The sequence below is a fragment of the Neomonachus schauinslandi genome, chromosome 2 (assembly GCF_002201575.2).
Source record: "Neomonachus schauinslandi chromosome 2, ASM220157v2, whole genome shotgun sequence".
Classification (NCBI taxonomy): domain Eukaryota; kingdom Metazoa; phylum Chordata; class Mammalia; order Carnivora; family Phocidae; genus Neomonachus; species Neomonachus schauinslandi.
The window spans coordinates 148358790-148369954 of record NC_058404.1 but is presented as its reverse complement, the minus strand read 5'-3'; the positions used below and the strand labels follow the sequence as shown (position 1 = coordinate 148369954).

The 11165-nt window shown below is 32.7% G+C and overlaps 1 protein-coding gene across 4 annotated transcripts in view; it reads right to left on the bottom strand.

Moving 5' to 3' along the window:
* Positions 1–262: 262 nt before the first annotated feature.
* Positions 263–11165, bottom strand: part of LOC110591405 (UDP-glucuronosyltransferase 2A1) — a 57876-nt gene continuing 46973 nt past the window's right edge. For 2 of the 4 annotated variants that reach the window (XM_021702305.1, XM_044912712.1), the window contains 4 exons: positions 9385–9516; positions 6984–7071; positions 5518–5737; positions 263–1324 (listed from right to left, as the gene is read on the bottom strand). In XM_021702305.1, the coding sequence (XP_021557980.1) occupies positions 1045–1324; positions 5518–5737; positions 6984–7071; positions 9385–9516 (720 nt within the window). In that variant the 3' untranslated portion in view covers positions 263–1044. The remainder of the gene's footprint in view (positions 1325–5517; positions 5738–6983; positions 7072–9384; positions 9517–11165) is intronic. The other 2 variants (XM_021702306.1, XM_021702303.1) reach the window with 1 other exon arrangement.

The window sequence follows — 11165 nt, the reverse complement described above, 5'->3', positions numbered from 1 at the left end:
AAACATACCCTTAGTCAAGCAGATCTATTAATATCTTACTTATATCCTTGGCATAGTACTTAATTGATAAATTTAAATTTGTAAAAGATACAGACCGAAAACTAATACAATGATCTTACATTCCAAGTAAATATTTGTTTTTGCTAGAAAACTAAACCTTTGATTATAAAGAATGATTATAGATTATGGGCATTACTGATTTTTCAATATAATAAATTGACATTCAACTTTAATGTTACCAATATACTGTTAATTAAAAATTTCATAAAATTTTTTCTATATTTCTTAATTATTTTCTCTATAAATGATCTGGCCACCTTTAACATATTGCTGACATTCTCTGTCCCTGAGAAAAAAATAATGACTCAATTAATCTCTTTTGTTTGAGGGCAGTCCCCAGACCCTTGCATTAAAAGGCACACAAGAGGGCTAGTTGATTGCAGGAACACAGGCCATAATTACCTATGGATTGAATGGGAATTTGTAGACCTTCCCTAGTATGATACACTCTAACCATTGTTATCAATTTAGGCTCTGACCCCAATAACTTTGGACAAGCAGAAGGGCTTATTTTTCATGAAAAAAGAAATCATTATGCTTCTTATAGCATACTAATCTATGGTGATTCCTTGATTTGTATATTCTAGGGGAACTTGTGAATTTTATTCTTCTATATTCCCTACATCCATCACATTCAACTCACATGTTGTGTGCTCCTCAGGATTCAGCATATTGTTAGTCAGCATATTCTTAAGGTTAAGCATAATGAAAATAATGATATTTTGAATAGAAGATACATAAAATTATTAGTGTCCCTGTCACAGGAAAATGAGAAGAAGAGGGTAAAGGCACCTGGGAAAAGACAAAGGAAGACTGGGACATGTTCACTAATTAATGATCATGTTGAATTCTAGGCTTTATCTCTAGGCTAAGGTAGAGGAATGGGAATTTTGAAAACAGGATGGAGATAATCTGTTTTCATTAAGGTCACTGTGGCTAGAATGAACAGGATTGCCCATTAATAGGCCTTTGCCAAACTTAGATCTATTCCCTTTTTTTCTTCTTTCCTGTTTTACCAAATTTTCGACAAGAGAACAAACAACATTTTGTGACCAAGAATATAGCAGTTGCCACACAGGCCAGCAGGAACCCAATCACATCCAAAGAGTGGTACTGGAACCAGGTGAGGTTGTGGGCAGCTGGCCTCAGGTGCTTGGCTCCTTTGTGGCGCATGACAAACTCGATCCAGAAGACTGCTCGATCCAGGGGCTTCACAGGTTGATCATGGTGAATCTTTGATAACCTCATAGCATTCTCTTTATAACTGGTAGGCAAAAATTTAGAAATTAGAGAATTTTTGTTTTCATTACTGGTAAGATGTGATACATGCTATATGTTATGTAAGCCAAAGGCCATAGGTACATTGAGTCTTGCTGAGATGTGAACTTTGTTGGTTGCATAGCATCTTAAGAATTGTGAAGGGAGGATGTAGAAGAAATATATTCTTAACAGAATGTGGTGAAATGCAGATATAAAAAAAATAGAATGTTTGTTGCAGATGTATGACCTAATTTTTCCAAGGAGGAATTTTGATATTGTGTATATTTCCCAGGATTGTTCAAAAACCAAGACAGCAAATAACCCAAGCATGGTCTTTAATCTCTGGCTACTTCATGATTACAGACAAGAAGCTGATAATTGACATTACTAAACCATTTCTGCAGTGTCTAAGATCTTGGCACTGGGATAATTTCTCCATTGCACACACTGTGTCTTTGTGATGCAAGGGACAGTGTCTATATTGGCAATATCAATATTGGTGAAGATACTAGGGTAATTTTGGAAATGGCAAGGATATAGACTTTGAATTTTTAAGATAAATAGAAATATCTTGCTAGAACTAGAGTTCCCAATCAATAAGCATCAAAGTAGCAATGGTTATATGGAGTTAACTCTAATGTCTCAAACAGTAATGGGTATAGGTATGTATTTGAAAGGCAGGTTTTATCTTCACTTGACATTTCTTAGTTGATGAGCCAGAATTAGTATATTTCCTTTTGGTTTTGTGTTATAAATAATAGTTGCAACTTGGAAACATGAAGATATTGGAAGGTAAGTGATTTGTGAAGAGATGCCCTGGTGTGAGTTAGACATTTCTGGGATTGGAGAAGAAGAAATGTGATCATCATTCACCAGTGAACATGGTATGCTAGATCCAGTAGGAGGGGATAATTTACTTGTGTTCTTTTTTGTGTGCAATGTGAAAGAATAGTCCTACTCTTTCAATTGGATTGAAATATAGGTAGGGTTAAAGCAGTAATTTCACGTGGTTTGTCCTAAAATATTTCAGGCAAACTACAGTAACAATAAAAGCTTATCTTTCCAAATCATATTTTTGTCCAAGGTTTTCTCCATTTATAGATAGAGATTTAAAATCTTAAATACATGTATACTAGATAAACTTGTACTTGTGAGTCCAAATAAAAATAAAGTATGCTTTCCTATAAATGAGACAAGAAAGGTCTATGCTCATATTTAAAATGATTATTTAACATCTTATTGTACACTGTTATATGACTGTTATCTTAAAATATTATAAGTAATTAAAATTACTATGCTTTATGTATTTAAGTGTAATCTTTTGTGTTCCTTAATTCCTTTAAGAAGTAATAAATGGAACACAAATACATCCATATATGCACTCTATACTAAACTCTATTGTTCCCAGATGATTTCTGAGTTAGAATTAGGTTTACAGTTAATATTAAGATATTTTAAAATAAATAATTTTAGGTATTTTACTGGAAAATCCTGAGTACTTATGTTTCTGTCTTTTGCATCAGTAGTTTTCAAATCAATAATAAAATTTAATGGTATTCCATGAAATAAGCTAGAGTTCTAAAAAATTACAGAACTTACTCTTATTTAGTAAAATGAACCAAATTATCAGCAATAACAACTCAGTAATAGTTTAATGCATTAGACATCAAGATCATCATTTATGAGAAACAGAAGATCATAGTCAGCCTTCCTGAAGCTCTTAACACCAGCTCCAGCTCCTGAATTGATGATATCTATATTTTGAAAATTATGACTTAAACATGCATCATAATAAGAGTCATTTGATGGGAATGTGTGTGAGAGGGGGAAATGGACCACTAGCACTGGCTTTTTAGGTTGGATTCAAGGCAAACATTCCCTTTTGAGGAGCAATACATTGACCCCTTTGTGTAAAAAAAACCTGCAACTAGGGCTTAGAATAGATGGTTTTACATAGACTAGATCCACCAAAAAAAAGCCGCACAAAATTGCATTTGAGCTGACCTTCTCATCTACCTCCTCAATTTCAGGTTTCAGTAATACAAATGGAATGTTTTAACCATCCTTTGAGTTTTGCCTCTGAATAAAAATAATTGAGTCTGAGATAACCTGGAAACAAATTTAAATATAAGGCACTTATACAAATTCTGAGTAAATACTGAGACAGCTAGATGAAAAATATGCCTTGATAACAACTTATACAGTATGGGGGGGAACCATAAAAATGATGGACTTAGAATGTAAGTAAGCATAATACATAGTTCAAAAAAGAGGAGAGGTGAAGTAAAAGAAGAATGCAAGGGTTATGAATAAAAGACATAAAAATTAAGTTATAAAACAAAAAGTGGTGATAAAGGGTGTAGGTGAGCTGTTGAAATAAATTGGCAAAAATACCTCTTAAAGGATTAATAATGAAATTAGAGACTGTAATTTTCTTTTTTTTCTTTGTGCTTTGATAAGACATTTATTAGATTACATTTCACAGAGTTGCATGCTTAGTAATTCTGTACATTTTTATGACTTCTCTATAAAATACTCAGATCCATGTCATATGTCAGCTGAGAACTAGAATTTTTACCTTCTTTTTTTTTCTCCCCCATTTAAACTAATGATGTAGTGTGTGGTGATTCAGTGTATCATAATAAAAAAAAAAAGAAAAGAAAAGAGAGGAAAGTAACAGCTGTGAGAAATGTGAAAATAGAAAGGAGGGTATAACCTAGAAACTGTAATTTTCTAATGGCAAAAAAGTAAACTTACCAATTTATGGATTGAGGGAATCCCAGTGAATTAAGAAAAGTAGAAGATGATTAGGACACTTAGAAAATGATAGAGAAGGAAAACCAAAATATTTTAACATAGAGAATGCTGAAGTTTGATGTCCCTGAAATACAGATAAAAAGTGGAACTAACATTCTAATAAATAACAAAAAGATAATTTCTGAGAAGAAAAATAATTTTTAATCTAGATTAACAGTATTGAAAGGACATATTATAACCCAGGGAAAATGTAGAAAATAATTTATCAAGATACATCGTTAATTGGGTTTCTGAATTTTTTTAAAAAATGATTTTTTTCCAAACTGAAAAAGAAACAAACAAAAATGATCAGACAGGCCTCAAATTCCTACAGAAGGATTTAAAGCCAGGAGACCATGAGTCATATTTACACAACTCTGAAGAAAAGAGAGAGCTAAACATCTTATATTCAGAGAGGTGAGATATCATTCTTATATCAAGGTAATCAGCAAATATTACTAAACGATCTCAGGAAATTTAATACCCATGAATCTTTATTGAAAGAAAATTTCATATAGTATATTCAGTTAAGAGTAAATCCAAAATATTTTGGAATAAAGAATCTCAGAATTAATGGCAAATATTGATTCCTTTAAGATGCAGCAAAAAGACTAAATTTGAGGAAAATAAGTGGCATAAATATTGACAAATTAAAATCTTAAGGAATACATATTAGAGATGAGATTACTTCTATTTTTTTTGAGATGAGATTATTTCTATAGCAGGAGTTCAACTGTTGCCAAAATCAAAAATACATAAAAATGAAAACTTAAAACTGTATTCATATATTAATTCTTAACCTTGATGAGATTTTTCAGAGAAAAAAATAAGATACAATGATATATACTTAAAGTTAAATATAGCTTATAGATTCATTTCAATTAATCTTTAGCTAAATCAGATAAAATTCAAAATTTTGTTCACACATAGTAATAACCAGTATTTGTAAAATTATTACCTACTTAGTATCTCTCCTCTCTGTGTATATGCATATACTGATGAATGATATATAGTCAGTGTTAATGATGGCTCTTTTTGAATGATAAAGTGAATTATCACTTCCAATTTTGTACTTACTTATAATACTTAAATAGGCATATATATGTGTGTCTATACGAACAAGCAGATTGTTCAAAAAATGTCAGAGAACTTATGTGATCATTAAAATGATTGATTTTGAAAAAAGCATTGATAAAATATTTGAAGTAATAGTATTTTTTCCCAATTTCAGCAAATTACTTCAATGTTAGGGAAATGAAATAATAAAGTCATTTTCATATTGGTCATGTTATAGTTGTTATTTGAAAATAAACCCATTAACAAAGTCAGGAGACATTGAACATTTCCAAGTATGATGGGTAGCATAATCAATGGGAAGCCTTTTAAAACAGTAGTACTTACGAAGGTTCATTAATGACTGTTCTCAAGGCATTGAGCAGATCTTCACTGGTCATTGTGTTTATGTTCACCTCCACAGCTGCTCCTTTGGCCTTCATGTGAGCGATGTTATCAGGTTGATCAGCAAACATAGGAACTCCCACCATAGGAACCCCATGATAAATAGCTTCATAGATCCCATTGGTTCCACCATGAGTGATAAAAGCTTTTGTTTTGGGATGACCTAGTTTGGGAATTGGGTGAGGATGTCATTATAATAAGGTAACAGAATTTTAGAGGGAGATAGGGAAAAACCCACAGAGTGGCTCAATGAAGAAAGCATTTTCTAGAAAAGCTGAGAGCACATGGGCTATTGCTATTTCAGAAAACTATGATCCCAGGAAAGGAGGAATTAGTTCCCTCTGCATTGTCTGGAAGGACTTTACTGAGGAGGAAATACCGAACTGAGACTGAAACTTGAAGAGTGATGAGAGTCTTAACTGAAATGCTATTTTGTGAATCAAAGAAAGCATTGAATCTATAAAATTAACTGCCAATTCTCGAATTATTTCTGCTTTAAAACTGCAAGTAAAATGTGACATTTTATTTTTTCTAGCTTTATTTATTTTTTTTTTAAATTTTATTTTTAATTCCAGTATAGTTAACATACAGTGTTGTATTAGTTTCAGGTGTACACTATAGTGATTCAACACTTCCATACATCACCCAGTGCTCATCACAAGTGCTCTCCTTAATCTCCATTGCCTATTTTATCCATCCCCCCATGCACATTCCCTCTGGTGACCATCAGTTTGTTCTCTATAGTTAAGGGTCTGTTTCTTGATTTGTCTCTCTCTCTCTCTTATTTTTCCTTTGTTCTTTTCTTTTGTTGTTGTTTTTCCTTAAATTCTTCATATTGGTGAAATCATATGGTATTTATCTTTCTCTGACTTATTTCTCTTAGCATTATCCTCTCTAGCTCCATCCATGTTCTTGCATATGGCACAATTTTATTCTTTTTGATGGCTGAATAATATTCCATTATATATATATATATATATATACCACTTCTTCTTTATCCATTCATCAATTGATGGACATTTGAGCTGCTTCCATATCTTGGCTATTGTAAATAATGCTTCTATAAATATAGGGGTACATGTATACCTTTGAATTAGTGTTTTTGTATTCTTTGGGTAAATACCCTGTGGTGTGATTACTGGATCATGGGGTAGTTCTATTTTTTGCTTTTTGAGGAACCTCCATACTGTTTTCCACAGTGGCTGCACCAGTTTTCATTCCTACCAACAGTGTAAGAGAGTTCCTTTTTCTCCACATCCTCTCCAACATTTGTTGTTTTTTGGGTTTTTGATTTTAGCCTAAAATGTGACAATTTTAACCATTAAATACTTACTGAATTATTTGCTGTTAAACAGTTACTTTACTTGCCCATTATCCAACTGTACAGCTTTTCTTTCCCCCAGTCTTACCAAGAAGATCATTCTGGGGTATCCAATCATAGAGTCGAGTATTGGCTCCTAATGTGGCTGGTTTCTTTCCTTTGTATTTCCATAAAACCTGTCGAAGACAGTGCTTTAATGTTGCAAGTAAAAACACACAGTGAAGGCATCTTAATGCTGTAGAATTATTTATAAATCATGTGGCCCACCACTACTTTATGTGATAGTGAGAGAAGTGGACATAAGGGGTAGTTTGCAAACATGGTGATATAGTAGGACTGTTTAGATCAACCCTGTCAAAAAGGGCTTGAACTAATACTCTATTAAGTATAGTTTTATCATTTTTATATTTATCACTTAAAAGTTTTGAGGTATGAGATTATAAGTAAAGATATATAAAATGAAAAGACTAGTTTAATCAATCAGAGCATGGGGGTTTAAAAAGCATTAAAATAAACATGAATACTGTGTAAATTTACTAATGTCATAAGGCCATCCTCTCATGTTTCAAATGTAATGTTTTCCAAAAATATAATTAGCTTTAAATTTTTGTTGTCTGGTTGCTGAATGATTGTCTTTCCTTCTTTCCTTCTTCCCTCTCTCCTTCCCTCCACCCCTCTCTCTTTTCTTCCTTCCTTCCTTCCTTCCTCCTTCTTTCTTCTTTTCTTTTTCTTTCTTTTTCTTTCTTTCTTTCTTTCTTTCTTTCTTTCTTTCTTTCTTTCTTTCTTTCTTTCTTTCTTTCTTTCTTTCTTTCTCTTTCTTTCTCTCTCTCTCTTTCTTTCTTTCTCTTTCTTTTTCTCTCTATAGTTTTGAGGGAGGAAGAGCTGGAGGTTTGTTTTATTTCATTTTTTAATGAAGTATCTTGTTAGGATGTTAACCTTTTGTTACATACTTTTTGCAGGTGGGGGGAGCTCTGTAAGACAAAGTTCAGATTAAATATTAATAGGTGGCAAACTTATTTTTTAAAGTGTTTATTTTATTCAACAATTCCATACCTCACCCACTGATCATCATGACAAGTGCACTCCTTAATCCCCATCACCTATTTAACCCATGCCCCCACCCACCTCCCCTCTGATAACCATCAGTTTGTTCTCTATAATTAAGAGTCTGTTTCTTGGTTTCGCTCTCTCTCTTTTTCCCCTTTTTTGTTTCTTAAATTCCACATGTGAGTGAAATCATATAATATTTGTCTTTCTTTGATTTATTTTGCTTAGCATTATACTCTCTAGCTCCACTCATGTCTTTGCAAATGGCAAGATTTCATTATTTTTTATGGCTGAAAAAATATTCTATTGTGTATGTATACCACATCTTTTTTTTCCCAAATTTTTATTTACATTTTAGTTAACATATAGTGTAATATTGGTTTCAGGAGTAGAATTTAGTGATTCATCACTTACATAATACCATATCTTCTTTATCCATTCATCCGTCCATGGACACTTGGCCTGCTTTCATAATTTGGCTATTGTAAAGCTGCTATAAACATTGGGGTGCATGTATCCCTTTGCACTAGTGTTTTTGTATTCTTTGGGTAAATGCCCAGTAACACGATTACCGGATCATAGGGTAGTTCTATTTTTAACTCTTTGAGGAACCTCTATACTGTTTTCCACAGTGGCTGCACATCAGTTTGCATTCCCAACAGTGCAAGAGAGTTCCTTTTTCTCCACATCCATGGGTGGCAAACTTTTTAACAAAAAAGTTAAGAAATAAAAATTCAAAGATTTAACAAGCCTAATTAGTATGCTCACCTTTATGGGCTTTTATATATTTTAACTAATATACCAATATGAAGAGTTCTAGGGTATTTCATAAATAGGAGTATATAAAGAGTAGAAATCTAGAACTATAATGACAACAAAATTAAAGTTAATTGAATATCATAAATCAGAAAATATAAATTGTTTGATAATAATATTGGGATTTTTAACTGTTTTTAACTGTAGAAATTTCAGTTTAGAAAGATTAGGCTTCTACTTCTAAACCAACTAGATCCTGATACAGCATCAATTAAACCTAAAAATATAAAGTATATCCTTGAACATAATTCCTATCTACTCTATGTATAACATCTCTCTTTTCCTGAACCTTGGAGCTAACACACTGGAGAATTGGGGGAGTAGTCAATGCAGGTCAAAAGATTTCAAATAGTAAAAAGTTATTAGGATCTTAACATTTTCATCTCTACTTCAATGAAAATAAATGATTGTATAAAAAGATGTATTTCCATAGTAATACAAAGGCTTACTAAGCAAATGATTAAATGTGCCTCAATACATCATTTTAATGTTTTAAGAAATTTTTACTTGAAGGAGGTACCAGTTATGCTCAGTGTCTCAGCTTTGATCTAGAAAAAGTACTGTTAGTCACACTTTCTCTCCAATTGGCAAAGTAACGCTTCACCAGGACCCAATGTTGTACTGACCTTCTGTGGAATCTGGGCAAAGGCTGAGGCAATGAGATTGGCTCTTTCATCTTTGAGGTTTTTGACCATTGATCCCAGAGAAAACACCACAATACCATCTTCACCTGAACTTTGGACAAACTCTTCCATTTCCTACAGTGATAAAATTCTCTTTATTTCAAACATGCAGGATCATGGGGTGGGGAGAATTTCATCTATTCTTCTAAATAGGCAGAGTCAAGAGATGTGTCAGAGACGTTAGACTCATTCTATCTTCTGCCAAAGAGAACCATCTAGTATCTTTAAGATGAAGTGTGTTTCTGAAAACTATGGCTTAAATATATAATGAGTGATTACAGATAAAGGCATAGAAACAAACCATTATAGAAAGAGAACGGGCAATAAGAGACAGCTCTTCCCATGGTTCATGGAACTCTTACCCTCAAGGCTTAATTTTATGAACCAGCAGAGATGTTTGCAAACAGAAATATTCCTTGTAAGGAAACCCAAAAAAGGGTCCTAACTAGACTTTTAAAATGTGTACCATGTCAGTTTACATCTAATAAATTATTAATAAATCAATCTAACTCCCTGTTAGGCATTCGGGGTATTTTTCTCATGTTTATTCTTTTCCTGATTAATGGGGCTAAAAATGATTTTTTTTTTTTGGAATTGAGATATATAGTAACACATTTTAAAAGGTAAACTTCTGCTATTTTTTTTATCATGATAACATTTATGAGACAGTGTTTCTCTACCTTCCCACAAGTAGCTGACATGCCTTAATTTGAACCTTAGCACAGTGGTAAATATAAACTTCTCTACAAATAAAATCCTCTGGGTCACCACTTAACAATTGTGCAAGTTAGGCACTGCAAAATCTGGAACTGGGGTCTTTTGCATTATAATCTATGTGAATGTCAACTTCTAGAGATGTGACATGCATTCCCTGTGCATTTATTTGTGGCTTCCCTGCAATATTTCTCAATATATTTATTATATTTCTCAGTTATATTTATTTATCAATGTATTTCTCAATTTAAGGCTAGTAAAATTACTAGGGAAAGGATGATGTCATAAATGAAAGCTATCTTTTAGCTTAGATAATGTTAGGAGAATATCTCTGAAGTCCCAGGAATTGGTATTTTGCCATTTTGATTCATCCCCTATGAGACAGTGATGGAATAAACACACACATGCACAAACACACATATATGAAAATTTACAAATCTAGCAGTTGGGTTTAGATTCCTGATTTGGCTGTCTTTCATTGCTTTTTTTCTGTGTATGCAGTGACTGGCATAACTTTTTCATCAGAGATACAAGCTTTGATTGGTATTCATATTGCCCAAATGTTTGTATTAGTAACTGGGTTTGGAATGGAATAATTTCTCCCTCTTGTAAAACATGTCTGAGTTGTTTTGTGAAATTGTGTATATGAAAAATGAGGATAGGAGGATGAATATAATAGTGTGGCACAGGATATTATCTACTGAGCCAAGGATATGTCCTGTCTCTTTCTGTACCTTTGTTTAGATATTGGTTTATTATTTGCTATAATAACATTCAATAGAGCTGCAGCTATAACTTGACTGGTAAGAAAAGCATATTCAGAATCCTAAAATAAAATTTAAACTTAAATGTGCATCTTACCCTAAATAGACATCAAGAACTCTCCTGAGAACACTATTTAACCTGCAATCTCCTACAGAGATTATGCTATTTTACCTACAACCCAAGCAAATGAATGTCTGCCTCCTCAATCCCTTGATGATAGTTGTTGCTAAAGATAGTTAAATACA